The sequence below is a fragment of the Peromyscus leucopus genome, chromosome 13 (assembly GCF_004664715.2).
Source record: "Peromyscus leucopus breed LL Stock chromosome 13, UCI_PerLeu_2.1, whole genome shotgun sequence".
In the NCBI taxonomy this organism is placed as follows: Eukaryota; Metazoa; Chordata; class Mammalia; order Rodentia; family Cricetidae; genus Peromyscus; species Peromyscus leucopus.
This window is the reverse complement of record NC_051074.1, coordinates 41,301,843-41,320,959: the sequence shown is the minus strand read 5'-3', so window position 1 is coordinate 41,320,959 and position 19,117 is coordinate 41,301,843. Positions and strand designations below refer to the sequence as shown.

Sequence of the window (19,117 nt, the reverse complement as noted above, 5' to 3'; positions counted from 1 at the left end):
GGAATTACATGAGCTGCCATGTAGGTGGTGGGAATTGAACCCAGGTCCTCTGAAAGAGCAGCCAGTGTTCTTAACCACTGAACCATCTCTCCAGCCCCTAATCTTGATTTTTCATTGCCCTAAACTAATGCTTATTCACTATAAGACATTATAATAGAGTTTATATTTTATATTATGGTACCAATATATTAATTTTTGTCTCTGTTCTTAGCTACAAAAACTAAGAATTAATAAATCTGGGGCACTAGTTTCCTCATCCTAGTTGGTTCTAAAATATTGTGATAATTCTGGCAGCTGTATAGATGAGTCTTCTCCCCTGTGGTATTGGAAAGCATGTGTGAACAATTATTTTTACACTAAACTGACATGGAAACATGTTCTCCCATGGCGACTTGCCTTGTATGTGAAATTGTAGATGTCTAAATAGTGCAGAAGGGTGAGTCCAATGAGGTAGGACTGGTGTGATCTCTCTGGAAGGGGCAGCTTGCAGAATTCCTTCATGGCATCTTCAAGTTTGGGGTTGGTGACATTTGCATCACATGAATGCAACCAGAATACACGAGAAATTATCTGTGAGTCAGAAAAAGAAAACTATTTTAGCTGTGAACCATTTGAGTGTCTTCTGTTAACCTTAAGGCAGGTTTTTGTTTGCTCTATGTTTTAAAATATGACAATATGTCCCCAAGAATGAAATAACTCTTTTAAAGTGTCAATCACAATATTTCCCCCTTATCCATTTTCATGTTTATGTGTGGGATGCATGCCTGTCATATGTGTCTTTGTATGTGGGCACACATATATGAGAGCAAGTGTTGCACATGGGTGCCCGTGTGTGTAGGGGCCCAAGAATATCAGAAATCATCCTCCACCCCTCTTCCACCTTATTCGATAAGGCAAGGTCTCTCAATCAAAACCAGATCTCATTGATAGATTCGGCTATTCTTGCTACCCAGCGTGATTTGAGACTCTCCACCTTCAGATGCTGGAATTACAGGCAGGACACATACATTTAGGTGGTTCTGGGGATTTGAATTCCAGTCCTCAACTTCATGCCACAAGTGCTTTATCACTCATACATCTCCCCAGTAGCATAAGGCACCAATTACTCTTAATAAAACTACAGAGAACCTATAGCTCACTGGGAAGCCAAAGAAGTGTGATGGGGAAGAGAGGCAACTAGGAATTCATGAAGAAAACAGAATTTTTCTTTAATAATCGGGTACAAAGTAACAGTAGAGAAGGTTGGGAGTCAGTCTGGGCGGGGAGGTGATGACTTTATTTTAAACATTTACCCTTCCTTAATTCGAGTTACATTCATTTTGATGATCACTGAAAGTGATAGGCTTACATCACATACTCTATCACTCCATGAAGCTATAGGGCAAAGAGGAGATGAAGAACAAGAGGAGAAGGAAGAGGAGGAGAAGGAAGAGGGGGAGGAGGAAGAGGGGGAGGAGGAGGAAGAGGAGGAGAAGGAGGAAGAGGCAGAGGAGGAGGAGGATGAAGAGGAGAAAGAGGAGGAAGAGGAGGAGGAGGAGGGATGGCAGCCCAGAACCACAAACTTCTGTGATCCTAGATAGTAACGCCCATGCACTCAAGTGTGAGAGGGGAACGCATGTCAATGAGAAGGTGCCATCTCTATTAATACCAGACTGAAACAAAGAGGAGAGCCATGACAATGGCAGCTGCAGAACATTTTCTCCTTCCTTAAAAGTGGCGATCAGACTGTGTGCCCTCCATTTATACTTTTGTTCACTACAATGGCTTCCAAAGCCGAGCACCCGATTACAAAACTGAATCAAATGATGGAAAGGCGAGATCAAAAGGCACAGGTGAGTGGGGATGACTTGCTAGCAGGGGAGGGAGAAAAGCCAAGGCAAAGCAGCTCTAAGTTTTGGGTAGGGAACCAATCAGAAGGACAGCAGCGACTCTAATGTCTGTCAGAGGGAACTTTCCATGAACGTTATCTAGCTGTGGTTAGTAACTGAGCTGTGCTTAGAAATGACACCCTCTGTCACATGAGGCCTTAAGCTGTGCAGCTCTTTTGGAGAGTTTCTGTGACACTTCCAGACAATGGACTTGGAAGTAGGATGAAAGACAAGGCATTGTGAGTGGAAAACTGTATTATCTGCTAAGAAGAAAATAACATTATTCATTTTCACATAAAAAAAAAAAAGTTTACTATAGCCATGAACTTTTCTGTGATTCCACTGATGACACCTATTGTATGTGTTAAGTCTCTTCCTGGGACTTTAACAAAATGGAAGTGAATATTCAGTTTTAGTTTTATTGCAACAAAGAATAAATGTCTCCATGCTTGCTTCCCCCTAACCTGGTTATTGAAGTTTGACCTTCATATCACTGTAGGATAACAGATAATGTTACTATAATAGTAGATATAATTACTGCTGGTTTAAGAAAACATTCTGAGGAGAAAAGGAAAAGTGAGGAACAAAAAAATGTGAGGCAAAGGATAAATAGCAATCAATGAATGGGAAACGTAGTGACATTGCTTCAGAATTTCCCTTCTAAGGCTGGGAATATATCTTAGTGGTAGATCCAATCTCCAGTATCACACACACACACACAGGCAGAATACCTCTTCAAAAGTCACTTAAGATTTAGACTTCCTTTCCCATTTGCATGGAAAATTGATCCAATTCATGTGCAACTCCCCAGTGTCTTGTTGATAAGTACTTTATTAGGTGTTACATCAACTTCTACAAACTGCCTTTACGTCCTCCACCACGAACCCCTACCTCAGCTCTGTTGTCCGGGATGGGAATGGCTAGCAGCTTGTCGACACTGGTGTTGGACATTCCCATTGCCCTCAGCTCTTCTTTCAACTCGTCAACGTTTTTAAACATCTCTATTAATTGGCCTGCAAGGAAAACACACAGACGCACAATTCACACCCCAGTTGTAATGCTGCTCTTTTTTGGGTACAGTAACATCACTTCTAGACTACAACGTACTGAAAGTACATGCCTTGCCGGAAGCAGATGTCTCCCAGGTTGGGCAAGCTTTGCATCTTTTCAGATCTATCTCTGTCTGATTTAGACTTGTTCTTATTATGATGCCATTCACTTGAGTTAACAGATTGCTCTAGGTTATAAATTTTCCTGCGGTGTCTGCAACCCAAAGTTGATCCAAGGAAAATAGGGTTTCCTCATAGACTTTGATCACACAATCCACTAAATAAATACGTCTCTACTTGATTTAAACCATCACATCAAATCAAAATGCTTTTTAATCTAGGACCATATGATATGTCAAATTGGGAATAGATTTGATAAATCGACAATAAAACATTTGTTTTTAATTTTGCTCAGAACACGATAGTTCGTAATGGTTTTTACAATCATACATTACTTGTAAATTGAATGTGTGGAGGAATTTCAAGCACTTTTAGGATGGCAATTATAATTGTTTCACATTTGGGCCAATTAAGACATGGTAAACAATATTTTTAGTTTTTTAGAAGATTGTAATCTCTGGAAACATTCTTTGTTTTGTTTTGGTTTTATTTTTTAGACCTATTTTTATTATATATATATATATATATATATATATATATATATATATATATATATTTTGCCTGCATGTGTGTCTGTGTGCCATGTGAGTGTAGTGACCATAGAGTTAAGAGAGTGTCAGATGCTCTGGGAATTAAGTTATAAATGGTTGTGAGATGTCAGGTAGGTGCTGTGAACTGAACCCAGGTCCTCTGGAAGAACATTGTACATGTTTAACCTCTGAGCATCTCTCCAGCCTTGATTTTTTATACTCAGTGACCCTCATACAACACACCTTCTTTATTTTTAGACTTCATGTCCTTCCAATTTTGTGTCTGACTGTTGTCTAAAATTCAGAATTTCTTTTTCTTCAGTATTTAGGTATTATGCAAAGTAGAAATGTATTGCAATATGTATCATGTTTAGAATACCAATAGAGAGTTCTCAATTGAGATTTCTGCACACAGCTGTGCCTCCTTTTCAGGTTTTGTTGTTGCTTGGTTTTTTTTTTTTTTTTTTTTTTGGATCAGATTGTTCTCATAGAAGGAAGCATGTTTCACCCTCCTTCACACAGGCAAACTCTCTAATGCACTTTACCAAATCTAGAAACAACAGGTAAATGGTCTAACTTGCTAAATTTTGGAAATCTTTTTGCTCTAACATTGTTTCGGGTTTCAGTCCCTGCTAACTCGCTATGTCTGCTTTAGACAAGCAGTTGAACTTGAAAGCCTCAGGTTCCTCATTGTCAGGGCTGACAGAAGAGCAGGTTTGGTTGGGAACTTTGGAAAAAAGCCTCTCTTAAACTGCAGTGTGACAAGCACATGCATCCTAATAAGCCTTTAGAATCCAGGCGGGGAAACACCTGGTCGCTCAGAAGCATCCACGCTGGTGTTGACATGCAGCATGGCCTCTACAGTTGGTATTAACTGCGTGATATTTTCCAAGTAATTCATTTGCAACGCCTGTTCCAGGAGCCTGGGACAAAACAGAAGAATAAATTCAAGTAGGTATCACCTTTTTTTTTTTTCTGGAGACAGGATTGCACCAAGGAAGAAGATGATAGGAAAACTTACCAGTCCATATTTAGATTAATTTTGCTGGGATCTCCAGTAAGCAAATCCCTCAGTTTTGCAGAGATGATGTTGTCGTGGTCCAGCAAGGCAGTGATGAGATCAGCGCCCAGCTCAGCGGCTTCAATCAGCTGCACATGAAAGGCGTGGTCTTCACACAGCCTGCTGAAGCTCGCCTCAGACAGCTGGCAAGAGGTCTCGATCCAGCTGAAAGTCTCTGATTCACAGAGAAGTTCTGTCAGGTTTCGAAGCTGAGACAGCTTCCCAGAAAGGGGAAAGAAGAGAGAGTAGATGAGTCATGTTTCGTCGGCATGTGTGTCTGCCTGTGCGTTAGTGAGCTGGCCTTGGGCTTAGCTTTATAACGCAGGAATGCCTTTTGCCGTTTGTATTGTTCTCTCCTAGGGATCCTGTAAAAAACCTTGAGACCCCACTAGGCTTGTTTTTCTCAGTGGTACAGATCTGCAGGTTTTTCAAATGTAGTTTTAAAAGTTAAGGGGGATAATGAAATGACTGGGGGTTTAGAGAGCTTGCTACACAGTACTGAAGGCTGCAGTTCATAACCAAGAACCGGTGTGAGAAGCCAGGTGGCTGGCAAACTCCTGCTCCAAGGTATCAGACCCTCCGTTGGCTCTTGCAAGCGTGAAATACACACACCCGAGCATGTATGTGCCCTCCTTCCCACAAAACAAACAAATAAGTAAACAAATAAAACCAAAATAAATCTTTAAAATTTAGAGGGGAAAGTAGTTTTATAGATACAGTTTAAATCACAGTCACGCCAACCAATTTTATATTTAATTTGCATTTTATATCTTGTGTAAGGGCAGAGAGAAGGCAGATTGGCTGGAACCTTTTACAAAGGCCTTTCTTCCTCATATCCATCATGGCGCCTGTGCTATATAACTAACCAGAACCAGAAAATAACAAGCGCGGGTGAGGGTGTTCCGGCACTAGAACCCAGGTGTATTGTTGTAGGAGTGTGATGTGGTGCAGCTGGTATGGACCACAGTATTGTACTTTCTCACAACTCAAAAATAAAATAAGCATATGAGCCCCAGTTCCACTTCTGAGTATATGCTTCGGGGAATGGAAAATAGTACATAGAGTATTCATATACCAATGTGCACAGAAACCTTATTTATAATAGCCAAGAAATAGGAACAACTCAAGGGATGAATGGATAACCAGAATATACATAAAAATGAAACAATGTCTAAACACACACACACATACACACACACACACACACACGTGCACGCGCAGTAAAAGGTTCAAGCCAAATCTGCCTTCTCTCTGCCCTTACACAAGATATAAAATGCAAATTAAGTATAAAATTTCTTGACCTGTGTGTGTGTGTGTGTGTGTGTGTGTGTCCCCTTAAATAGGAAAGGATATGCTGTTGCAACATGAATGAACCTTGAGGATACTATGCTAAATGGAATCAGCCACTTGCAAAGACTATATAATTCCAATCTATGAGTGACCTAGAGGAATGCAGTTCCTAAACACAGGAAGTCAAAGAAGGACTATGAACTTGCAGAGGCTTGGGGGAGGGAGAACGGGAGAGTTCGTTAATAGAAAAGGTTTCAATTTTACATGATGAAAGGGATCCTGGAGATTGGTTACCGAACAATGTGAATGCAATTAACCTAACTGAACCCTACAGCTAAAAAAAATGGTTATGATCTAAATATTACGGTATGGTATCTTTTAACAATTAAAATTTAATCAACATTTTTTTAAGTCTTCAAGCTGTAGCATGCATTAGCAACTTCATGGCAATAGACCTGATTTTCACGTGTCTGCCTTGTTATTAACATTGTCTTCTGCCTTCTGATCTATTTTTAAAAACTAAGCACTTTTGTCCTATGGAAATATTCAAAAGGACTTCTACTCCCAAACCCAGAAGAATAATAGATGCCGGAACTCCAACGATCTGAGCTCTCCAGTATATTCCTGAACTTCATTCACCATGTGCTATGTTTCCTCAGGATATGTTCCCAATTAATACATCCTGAGGGAGAAAAGAATTTGCCTCTGGGAACTCCAGTTCAGCTGTGTGTGGAAGCTACCCCAGAGCTATTCGTTTTAAGAAAAAAAAAAAAAAAAAAAAAAAAGCCCAGAGAAGCAAACGTCAGTGTTATTCACTGTAGCTTAGTTTCCCGTCAGAAGTTATATTTTAACAGAAATGATCTCTTCCCCAACAGGAGCATAGGTTTGCCAGCATTCCTCTTCATGTATCACTGAGGAAGAAAGGCTGATGTGTCTTTAGCAAGAGGTTTACAGTAAGCACAGGAAGGCCACAGAAGCCAATCACTTGACCATCCTGAAGAACGAGTATCATTGACTCATTTCCCACAGTATTGAGTAACACAAATGACTCGTGGCTTTGAAAAGTCTGACATGACTTCATAGTGTATGCAAAGTTTACTTGCTGGCCTTATTGCTGTGAGAAATTTTCCATTCTGGACCAGACCCGGTCATTCTGCACACTGTAACTACGTGTTTGACAAGCTATTTCTGACTTTGCTTCTCCAAATACTAGATATGTTTAAACCTCTAATGGATGGAGCCAGATGTCTACACACTACCACTGCCTGCCCTTTGGTGCCTTCTCAAAATCTGAATTTTATTTTATGAGTTAATTTGTGTGTATTGGTGTTTTGCATGTATGCATGTCTGTGCACCATACGTGGGTCTGGTGCCCTCAAAGGCCAGAAGAGATTTCCAAATACCCCGGAACTGGAGTCATAGAGGGTTGTGAGCTGCCATGTGGGCACTGGGGATTGAATTGTATTAAGAACCATCACTTTGGCCTCTTTTTGAGGGCTTCTTGAACAAGGATAAATAACGTTGGGTCCATACATTCTTAACTGAGTTTTGAGGGGCAGCCAGCTTCAGTGACTTACTGAATGGACACTGAGAACGGTTCGGTAGCCGCGAGGTCAGTATCCACGGACAAAAAAAAACAATAAAAGTCCATATAGTCTAGTCGTGGTGGATGAGATAAAGGGCAGAGAAAGAGGTATCTGACACTTAGCTGCATTACTGAAGTTGGTTTGCTTCTCTAAAACAAGAATGTAAGTCAGGGTGACTAATATGGGGGGTGTTGAGAAGCAGACAGTCACCAGGGGGGAATCTCAAGATTTTCACAAGTGTCATAACTCAGTGCTTTATTCTAGGAGCAATACAGGCATTGCCCTTTCAGAAGCTTTGAGCATTGTGGTTTTGTTTGTTTGTTTTTTGCTATTTCACTCTTTGGAGGGCCTACCACATGGTTCCCAAATAAACACATGGAGGCCTATTCTTTCTTATGAATGCCCAGATTTAGCTTGACTTGTTTCTAGCCAGCTTTCCTTAACCCTAATTAACCCATCTACCCTTTGCCTCTGAGCTTTTATTTTTCTCTATTTCTGTATACCTTTCTTTCCTTATTACTCCATGGCTTGCTATGTAGCTGGGTGGCTGGCCCCTTCTTTTCTCGCTCCTCAAATGCTCCTCCCAGATTTCTCCTCCTATTTTATTCTTTCTGCCTGCCAGCCCTGCCTATCCTTTCTCCTGCCTTGCTATTGGCCATTCAGCTCTTTATTAGACCAATCAAGTGTTTTAGGCAGACACAGTAACACAGCTTCACAGTTAAACAAATGCAACATTAAAAAAAAGGTAACACATCTTTGCATCATTAAACAAATGTTCCAAAGCATAAACAAATATAACATCTCAAAATAATATTCTACAACAGAGTGTTAATGATAAACATAAACCCAGTGATTATAATTCTCTTTTAAAGGATTTCTTAGTGGTGCTATGGAGATGACTCAGTGCGTAAGATTGCTTGGTCTTCAAGCATTAGGATCTGAGATTGAAGCCATAACATTCCCTGGCTACTCATGCCTGCAGCCCCAGCACTGGAAGAGGAGATCCCAAGAACTTGTTTCCCTCTCAGTGAGAGACCCTGATGAAAAGCAGCAAGGTGGAGAGCAATAGAGGAAGACACCAGAAGTTCTGTTTGTCTTCAGCATGGGTGCACATCAGTGCATGAACAGAAACTCCTATGTCTGCAATTCACACACACATAAGCATACACATGCACACAGTATTTGTTAGTAAAACCAGATGTGGTCTGAACACTTGTAATCCCAGCACTCAGGAAGCAGAGACAGGAGGATTATGAGTTTAAGTCCAGTATGGGCTACATAGTAAGTTCAGACCATCCAGGGCTATACGGTGAGATGCTGTCTTAGACAAAGTATACACTAACTTTAGAACACTGGTTTTCCAAAGCCCGGGTAAAGGCTCTGTTTCCTTCATCTCAGGCAGAGGTTCAGGCCTGTAATTGGACAATGACCCATAACCAACTCCATTTCCAGCTACAAAGGGCTCCCCTGTTGCCCAATAACTCCCAAATGCATCTGAATGAGGATTTTCATTAATATGATCATGAAGATTCAATACCATGGACATTAAGTGATAAATCCACAACACCCAGGAGCCCTTGGATGGTAAATAGAAGTGGAGGGGAGGTCTGTTTTCAAAATTGAATAGCGTTATTATCTGCGTTCCTGCCCAGTATAAGAAACTTTATTTTGTGCAAAGGAAGTTCATCTTTCCACCAAAAAGACTGAGAGCAAGAGAGAGAGAGAGAGAAACAGACAATGAGGAGAGGAAAGAACATCATGTGTAGGCTAGTGTGGAATGCTGGAAAACAGAAGGAAATATCATTACTGGGCAAACATTTGGTATTTTGGAGGGTTTGCCCTGCTGAAAGGAAAGCTGTGAATAAAATTTGAGGCCTATGGACTGCACATGCATGCCACATTCGGGACAGCAGGAAGTAATGGCAGCCTCCCTACTTATAAAACTATAGGAGCCCAGCCTCATTCTTTCACGGGCATGTGCTGGGTAGCAGTTCAGAAAACACAGGGCTATTGTTGGCATTCTACCTTAATATTCTCATTTATACACTCGGGAGTCAAACCCTTAGTTTTAGAGATGTGTGGTTTGGGAGATGAAGAAGGCCTGCTTTTGTCAGAGTTTCTAGTGAAGTGATATCACATACATTCAGTAGACTGTAATTCTACGTAAGGAGTTCCAAAGGCCAGCATCTCAGCCCCAAGAGCTCCTGCTTCCCTGTACCTTACCTCATTTTGACCTCCCGAACTTGGACTTGAAACTCTCTCCCGTCTTGTTCTCTGCACTGATTCTAAACAGGCAGTGCTTGCATTTATTTATTTATTTATTTATTTATTTATTTATTTATTTATTATGTATTATTATTTATGTATTAGGGGTTTTTTGTTTAGATTATTTCAGACATGGCCCACTTAACTTTCTTTCAATCTAATCTCTTTCAAAAATGAAAAATTTGCCCTCTTCATATTTGATGCATTCAAGACCAAACTCAATTCCTTTACTAACAGAGCAGTCTTTAGGAGCTAGGCATGGCCACCCTCCACAGCACCTTCCCTTCCTTTCCCATAGTTACCTTCACCTTCCCATGACTTCAGGGAACCTGTGCCTGTCTTTGAGGCTCATGCCTCTGACCTCTTATCAACCCAAGTTTCTGTGTCTGGAATGTGTGAATGTGACCTACGCCTACACGACTTTCAAGACACAGAATAAGTATTATATTCTTGGCCAAGTTTCTTCCTTCCACCTCTGAACCCCATAATCAGAGGTAGATAGCCCATCCTTACACACGGAACCCCGTCCGTCTGCATACCACATCACTTATCTCACTGGGCCACAATTGTGACTCTGTCTTCCTGCCTTCTCTGCTGGCTAGATTATAAGAATTTTGGGATAGAGATTACGTCTTACAAATAAAAGAGGAAGTTGTCCTCAGAAGAGCCAGTTCAAAGAAACAGAACAAAAGATTTTCTAAAGTGAATCATGGACTGCAGAAGTCTTGCATTGTCTACAGAAGAGGGAGGAAGAATGACTTTGTGTGAATCACGATGTTGCTTGTTGAGCACATCGGAAAGAGACTTTTACCCTGACTTATCAGTGAGGATGATATCATAGTTATATACAATAAAGGAAAGAGGTACAGATGTCTGGAAAACAGGGCAAAGGTGATAATCTAATGTCGCAGGAGTGACGTTTACACTGATTCTTGAAAGATAGATAAGCGCTCTCTGGGTGAATGTATGACTTCTTTCTCATTTGCATAAATTAAGATAATGCTAAATTAAGTACATTACAAAATTTGATTCATGTAGGATGCTGGGGCTAAAAGGTAGGTAGTCTAATGAGCACATTTATCTGTAATATACTTGGACATAATGTTTTGCATGCCTGCTTAATTACAGCTTGTTTACCGCACAGCAAATCACTTGCTTGCCCTAAATAAACCACTTCTAATTTAACTTTATCCCAGGCTACATAAATCCAATTAAACTGCAGTTCTTACCAGGAAAACTGTTTTCAAAACTCAATAGAGTTGCTTTAGAAATGAATTTTGTGATAATCTGCACACTGTGTGTGACTAGACAAAGGAGCACGAGCTGCTGGCTCAGGCTTAAGAGATCTCTACATTTCCGTTCCCGTTTCCCTGTTCAGGGTCATGGATTTTAATATGACTTATTAGTTTCTAACCTGATGACAAGAAAAACAGATACGTTAACTTTTGAGGCTTTTGTGCACCAGGAAGTCAGGATACAGCTTTTAAAATCTACTTTTGTAGATTTAAAAGCTAACTGTGGGGCAAAATAAAAAAACAATACAACAAACTCCCAAATTACGAAGCTTAATAAGATAACCCTGTTATGACGTGTTCATGGATGCTTATGAGCACCGTGACTGGGCTCTTATGGATCCACCGGGTGCTGAGGTGACACTGAGAACCATTACGTAAAGCCAGGCAACTCTGTCATTGTTGGGCCGGAGAGGAGCTGAAGGTGAAACAAGCTCGTCTGCAGTCATCAGATATTTTAACCGAATCTTCCTAACACGTCGTTTATTTATTATTCCCTTCCATGGCTTACCTTGGATTTCAGGACTTCAGGAAATGGAGGGACGTCATCCTCATAGGAGCCATTTTGAAGAAAAGATTTTCTGAAGCGAATCGTGGACTGGAGAAGTCTTAGATTATCTGCAGGGGAAGGAGGAAGAATTACTTTGTGAGAACCACAAGGTGACTTGAGGGGCACATCTACAAGAGACCTTTATCCTGACTTACCAGTAAAGAATTTTTTTTAGGATAATACTGTAGCTCAATATAAATATAAAATGAGTGAAAATTAACCTTTCCTTGAACCATGCGGACTATAGAGTTCATTATTTTTAAAATATTCACAGATGTGCTGCTTAGAGATAAAAAATGTTTCTAGTAAAGGTAGTGCACAGCTTTGGCTCTTTGTGAATTAAATAATGTTTTTATTTCTGACTCTTGGGCATACTAGGTAGGAATACACGGAGGAGAAATAGATTGTATAATCATTGCATCCAAGTATATACTTTCAACCATAATTGACTAATATCTGGGAAAAAACTCCAGTCTTAGATATATGTTGTAATGTTTGCTTGATACTGTGTTTCATAAACTACTTGGGTTAGGAAAAAATAACGTGTGAGAGAATAGTGAGAACCATTTGGGTTGACTGTAGTCTTTATGGTTGCTGACATGGGTTTAAAAAAAATGAGAATTAAATGTGTGAAGGCAGGGAATAGTCTGCACATGGAGGCCTTTGTTCATGTAATATGTGAGAACTTTGGAACCCTTCCAACAACTTAGGGGCACTAAGGACACAGAAAATATCGTGAAGGGTTGGATGGGCTCCTAATGACTCTGGAATCTCGGGACATTCATCCAGGTTACCTTCATCACATTGTCTAGTCTGAAACCATTCTACTAAAATCTGTTCAGGTGACCACAGGGTTCAAGACGCAGCAAGAGGATAGCATAATGACATTAGAACTTCTATTTTAATATTAAATTACTTAACTAAAACTGGAGTATAAATATGAGAGAAGGGTTTTAAGAACTCTTCCTTTGATAAGCTCGTGTCTTAACCCTTCAGAACAGAAGTAAGCAGAGTTGAGAGTATCACCTGGGGATCCCCGGGCCAAGTCATCAGTCATATTTCTTATACATGCCAGGTAAGGAGAATACGGACTATTTGATGATATGTTCAAGATGGCATCTTCAAAATTTTCCAGGATCAGGAGCCTATAAATTAGAAGAGAATATGTGACTAAAGAAAATCATTTAAACTGTGATTTGTTGGCTGGAGTACTGAAACCCCTGTGAAACTGGGTCTCCTTTTTCACCAAAACGTGCTGTATAAAGGAGGCACATGTCTGAGTGCATGCTCCTGTGTGTGTGTGTGTGTATGTGTGTGTATGTGTGTGTGTCTGTGTGTGTATGTGTGTGTGTCTGTGTGTGTGTATGTGTGTGTCTGTGTGTGTATATGTATTTGTGTGTGTGTCTGTGTGTGTATGTGTGTGTATGTATATGTGTATGTATATGTGTGTGTATGTATATGTGTGTGTATGTATATGTGTGTGTATGTGTGTGTGTATATATGTGTGTGTATGTATATGTGTGTGTGTCTGTGTGTGTATGTATATGTGTGTGTGTGTGTGTGTCTCTGTGTGTGTGTGTGTCTACTCCCTGCCCAGCCACCTCAGCCATAAGGCTGCATCTCTATTTTGCGGCTTCTTCCATTACTGCTACATTTTAAGTCACAAAGAAAGGATCGACGCTGAGACCTGTTTCGAAGACACATGCTTTGAATTACAATGAACAACGGGCAAAGTTACCAGTAACAAGTCCTGTGGCATGTTCATTTGCATTGTATCCAAATGCTTGTGGGTGAGACTTCTCCTAACACAGCTGGTGATAGAGGAAAGTGCACTAATATTAAAGAAACCTCTGGATGTTTGAATTGTGGGCTAACAACCCTGGATCCTCAAGGAATATTAAAAAGAAATAAACCAACACTAGGAAAAGTCTCCAACGTGGTGGCAGGAGAACACTTTATTGGTCATATGGCTGACTATTACTTAATTATAATTCATGTCTTAAACAGTTTCTTTTTCTTTTTAATTTTTTTTCTGGCGATGGAGATTGAATCCAGCATGCCAGGCAAAGGCTCTTCCGCTGAGCTACTTGCCCAGGCTTTTTAAAAATTCATTTACTTATTGTGGGGGAATAAGAGGTACATAGTCCACAGAACATGGGTGGACAGAGATAGAACATTTGCTGGAATTGGTTCTTCCTTTCCACCATCTAGGTCACAGGATGGGACTCAGGTCACCTGGTTGTATAACAAATGCCTCTACCCACAGAGTCATTCTGCTAAATCACAAATTCTTGTTTTATAGCACTCATTCTAAAAGCTCTTGCTTAGGCATTTCCTTGACAAGAGACTGTAGAAAATGCCCCTTTTGGGTGCCTTAGATCTTTAAGCTTTAGACGGCTTGGTTCATCATTAATCAAAGCCTCCTTGGAGGTAATCAATGCCATTTATCAATTCACAAATAAAGGGCAGGAGAATATAGGCTTAGACTAACTTGTATGGCTTAAATAAAAGGAACCATCTATTCGGTAGATTTTTTCAAATCAAACCACCTTATAACTATTAATAACCCACCAGGAATCTAACAACAGCCAACAATACTAACTTCATTGTACAGGTTAGCCATAGAATACCAAGTCATGCCTCTGTGCAGGTAAGTTTAATGTTCTGTCCCTCAACCCACGGTATGAGCCAGTCAAGGTCATAAGATCAATGTAGAAAGAAAGAAATAAGAATGGAAGGAAGTAAGGAAAGAGACAGAGAGGCTGGGAGAAGAAAGGAAAGGACCCTGAAGCATTGCTTTGGAATATATATGGCAGCCATTGTTTTGGAATGTATGGTAGCATTAATGGAAATGGGAAGTTGTGTTAGAAGATTCCAAGGATAAAGACAAGATTTAGAGACACAAAATCCCAAGCAAGAAACAAACAATTTATGAAAGTATAAGTAAATACAGGCATCCATTATTTGGTGGTGATGGTGATGGTGGTGAATAATCCATTTATTCCATTCCTTTGTAGTAGCAAGTACAGATTTCAAGATAAATGTGTCTCTTGTGCACACCCTGAAGGAATGATCCATTTAATTTTCTGCTCCACCCTTTGCTTACACCAACAATATCTACATCACAGAATACCGAACATTTCCATTTTTGTGCATCATTGAGTAGATACACTCATCTGTAAAAGAGATATAGGGAGCTGCAGAGATGCTAACCATTCAACCTGTCTGCCGATGAGGCGTCTCTGGACACCTTCACATGGACTGATTCCTGTAGGAAGGTTCTCACGGTTCTCACCTTTTTGAACTTTCCCTCTCTGTGTTTTCCACTGCTGGGGGTGCAACATTGATAGCCAGCTTCCCCAGGCAGCAGTGTTCAGGGGCAAAATGTTGGCCTAACTCTCCGTTGGATTTGAAGGGAACCAGAAGTTTCATATAAGCCCCTCCCTTACGTTTGCTTTAATGAACTTGCTATATTCACAAATTTAGACTATATACACAAGCCACTGTTTTGTCATAAATACCTTGTGATTCTTTTAAATCAGCAAGTTAAGATCCTTTATACAAAATCCTGTATTTTTCACTAAGGTGTTTACCATAAAAGGTAGGCTATGGGCACACACACACACACACACACACACACACACACACATGCGTGTGCACACATGCACAGGCGTGCACATGCACATAAATTGAAAAGGACATTAGAACACAAAGAATGATAGAGAAGTGTTAGAGAAGAGTAATACTGAGTAGCTGTTATTAGAAAGAGCCAAACCCAAAGCCTTATTATCTTGTGGCACCATTGCATTTTGTGCAATTATTTTAAAATGGAAATGGAAAGGTCAAAGAAACGCCTTGATTTCATCAATCGTGACAAAGACCATCTTACCAGTATTGAATTCCTGCTAGGAAACTGACAGCAATTGCCGAGGAATTTGCAAGACAGAATGCTGAGTATTGTCAATGCTGTGCAAGTCGGGAGGCTCTGGTAGGGATACCTAGCATCAGCAAATCATCTACACTGTCAATTCAAAGGGTTTTGGTGAAAAGAAAAACTATTATGTGTGATGGCTGTCTAGGAAGGATGTCAAAGGCCTAGCTATCTAAAACATGACAACTCAGCTGAAGTGGGACTGCCCAGGAATTCTGTGAGAGAAGCACCTGGGTTGGAGGAGGGAAGTAATGGCAGAGGAAACAGGAAGTGGGCTTTGCCCAGAATTTACTTTTGGTTAGAGACCTTTCCATTAAACTCTATCTTAGGGGAAAAATGATTAAAATAAGTATTCTTTTTTTCAAGACAGGGTTTCTCTGTGTAGCTTTGCGCCTTTCCTGGAACTCACTTGGTAGCCCAGGCTGCCCTCGAACTCACAGAGATCCACCTGGCTCTGCCTCCTGAGTGCTGGGATTAAAGGCGTGCGCCACCACTGCCCGGCTAAAATAAGTATTCTTTTGTTGCTAATTTAGTTTATTTTCAGTGGGATGTAAAAACAAAAAGTATGCACATTTATGAGATACAATGTAGTGTTTCAATATGTACACATTATATGCTATCTAATGATTTTAAGTATGCCTGTCTTCCCATCATTTATTATTTCTTCGTGGCAAAAGAATTATAAAATCCTTTCTTTTAGCTTTTAAAAATATTTTATTTTATTTATGCTGGATGTGATAGTGCATACCTTTAATCCTAGCACTCTGGAGATAGAGACAGGCCAATCTCTGTGAGTTCAAGGCCAGCCTGGTCTAAATAGCAAGCTACAAATCAGCCAAGGGTACATAGTAAGACCTGTTTCATTTTTTAAAAATTTTATTTTATGTGCATGGGTGTTTTGCTTGCATGTATGGCTATACACCACATGCATACAGTTCTTGCGGCAGCCAGAAGAGGACATTGAATTCCCTATGATTGGTGGTAGAGGTGGCTGTGAGTTGCCATGTGGGTACTGGAAATGAAACCCGGGTCCTCTGAAAGAGCACCCAGTGTTCTTCACTGTTGAGCGATCTCTCCAGCCGCTCCTTCGCTTTTTGAAATGTGCTGCACATCACTGCCATATCTAGTCACTTTACTGTGCAACAACACTCTTGGAACTTCATAGCTCTTCCCTCACTGTGTTTTAGGACCATTGAGTAGCCTGTCCTTGCCTTTTTCCTCATAGATTTTACCTGTGCAAATTTCCACGTAGTGCAAAGATGTCTTTGGTGTGACTAAATCCTGAGAACTGCAACAGCATGATTTATCAAGCTAAAGCAGCCTTTACCTACAAAACCAACTAGTTTCTAAATTGACCCTGAGCTGTACCTAAGCCTGATACTACAGGAAATGACTTGCATTCCCTATCCTGTGCTGTGGGATGATCTGTATGTCCTGTGGGAGCCTATTCTCAGGTTCCTCATGGCTTTACCCAGCAGGTCCGCATAGAGGATGATTAGGACCACAAGCCTGAGTGCAGGTGTCTGAGATGGTATGCACTTGGCTGTGCTGGGGAATGGTCTGTATGTCAAATGATCTGATTGGTCAATAAATAAAACCTGATTGGCCAGTGGCTAGGCAGGAAGTATAGGTGGGTCTAACAGAGAGGAGAAATAAAAGAACAAGAAGGCAGAAGGAGTCACTGCCAGCAGCCACCCTGACAAGCAGCATGAAAAGATGCCGGTAAGTCACGAGTCACGTGGCAAGGTATAGATTTATGGAAATGGATTAATTTAAGCTATAAGAACAGTTAGCAAGAAGCCTGCCATGGCCATACAGTTTGTAAGCAATATAAGTCTCTGTGTTTACTTGTTTGGGTCTGAGCGGCTGTCGGGCTGGCGGGTGACAAAGATTTGTCCTGACTGTGGGCAAGGCAGGAAAACTCTAGCTACAATCCTAATTATGAGTTCCTTCAAAATCTGCTCACGTTTTTGATCTTTAGACACCATGGTGTCCACTGTCAGTTCCTGGAGAAGTTCAAAATTAAATGATTTGTAATTTGTTTTTCTTATGTGAACATCCCGGAAAGCAGACAAATTTTGCATTATCTTGATTAAGCTTTAAAATATCTTGACTCTTTAAAACTCTAAAGAATTAGCAATGTTAAAAAATCTGGATGTTGCTAGGGTCTGAATGTATTGAATTTTATATGTTGACATTCTAGTTACCAGGGTGATGATGAGCTTAGAAGGTGTGGTCTTTGAGGGCAGTGCTCTTGAGAATGAGATTAGTGACCTATAAAAGCAGTCTTGGAAAGGTGTCCTTCATGATCTGGGAGGCATGCTTCCTCAGACACCACCATGATGCTGGGCTCACCCAGAAATGTGAAGAATAAGCTTCCATCATTGATAAGCTGCCCTGCCCTGTCCATGGTATTTTGTGACAGGAACTGAGCAGGCTAACACAGATGCTTACATATTTTCCACAGAGAAAGACTTCATGAGTCTGGAAACAAGTTCCTACAAGACTTCACTCACAGGCACTGAGTAGCCCTTCCAGACATGGCAGGTTACGTCAGTCATGCAGTCTTAGAACAAGAAGAGTTCTTCATGCTGTGTCCACCCAAAGTATATTGAATAATACGCCCAAATTAGTTTCAACTCCACTATGGCTTGATAATCTCCTTTTATTTTATGGTTGCATGGTTGTCCATGCTGATAAGATAATGGTGTTTATAAACAATTTTGTTTATTCAGCCAGGTAACCCACAATTTGAAAACACCACTTACTGGGCAGCCAGACTGCTTGGAGACAATGCCTGTTCATCATCACCGCTCCACATGTGCGTTGAATTGTCACCTACAGCAATAAGACATGGGTAAACATAGAATGTTTTCAGTCAAAGACACTTTTACTCCTCACCGCCCCCACTCTCCCCCCACCATCATCTCAAGTCCGATTAATAGTGAGAAATGCAAAATTTTTACAAATGATATTCACGTTCTTTTTGTTGGGAACATTTAAGGTGTTTTTAGGAAATGGTGTCTATTGATTAAAATAATCCCAATTTATGGGATTTTTAACAACTTTTTTCATGCACACATCCAGACCGCCATATTATTTTGTGCTGAGACCTCTTTTAATAGGTGACTTTCAGACACTATAATGAAGATTGTGAACCTTGATCACCATTGGTTAATCAAATGAAACCACTTTTGGTCTAATGTGTCACTGGATGGTTTTTTCTCCCTACCCCCGCACCCCAACTTGGGCGCTTCAGATGTAGACCTAGGAAACAGTTGCCTTCACTAATCTGTACTTTCTTTCAAAAGGCAGGCCGCGATCACTGGACCCAGTTATGAACAAGCATTGGCCACTTTAAACAGGATTGTGTTGTTATCTCAAACAAGGAGGTGTGGAGGGTAGAGGGCAACTCCAAAAGCTGGATATAATGACACCATACGTGAAGAGACACCATAACCCCGGAGGTTAAAAAGGTTCCTGACTCTGCTTGTTATGTAGGTGAATTGTACAGACGAAGTGGGTGTAGAAACAACATGAAAAACTGGAAATGAAAAATTCTTTAAGCAGTCATGG

The 19,117-nt window shown here is 40.6% G+C and overlaps 1 protein-coding gene across 1 annotated transcript in view; it reads right to left on the bottom strand.

Annotated features, from left to right (window-relative positions):
• Abca12 (ATP binding cassette subfamily A member 12) overlaps positions 1-19,117 on the bottom strand; it is a 165,477-nt gene that overhangs the window by 67,588 nt on the left and 78,772 nt on the right. The window contains exons 9-15 of the mRNA XM_028870100.2: positions 18,310-18,379; positions 12,637-12,755; positions 11,572-11,678; positions 4,589-4,845; positions 4,378-4,490; positions 2,760-2,881; positions 397-570 (exon numbers count right to left, since the gene is read on the bottom strand). Of these exons, the coding sequence (XP_028725933.1) occupies positions 397-570; positions 2,760-2,881; positions 4,378-4,490; positions 4,589-4,845; positions 11,572-11,678; positions 12,637-12,755; positions 18,310-18,379 (962 nt within the window). The remainder of the gene's footprint in view (positions 1-396; positions 571-2,759; positions 2,882-4,377; positions 4,491-4,588; positions 4,846-11,571; positions 11,679-12,636; positions 12,756-18,309; positions 18,380-19,117) is intronic.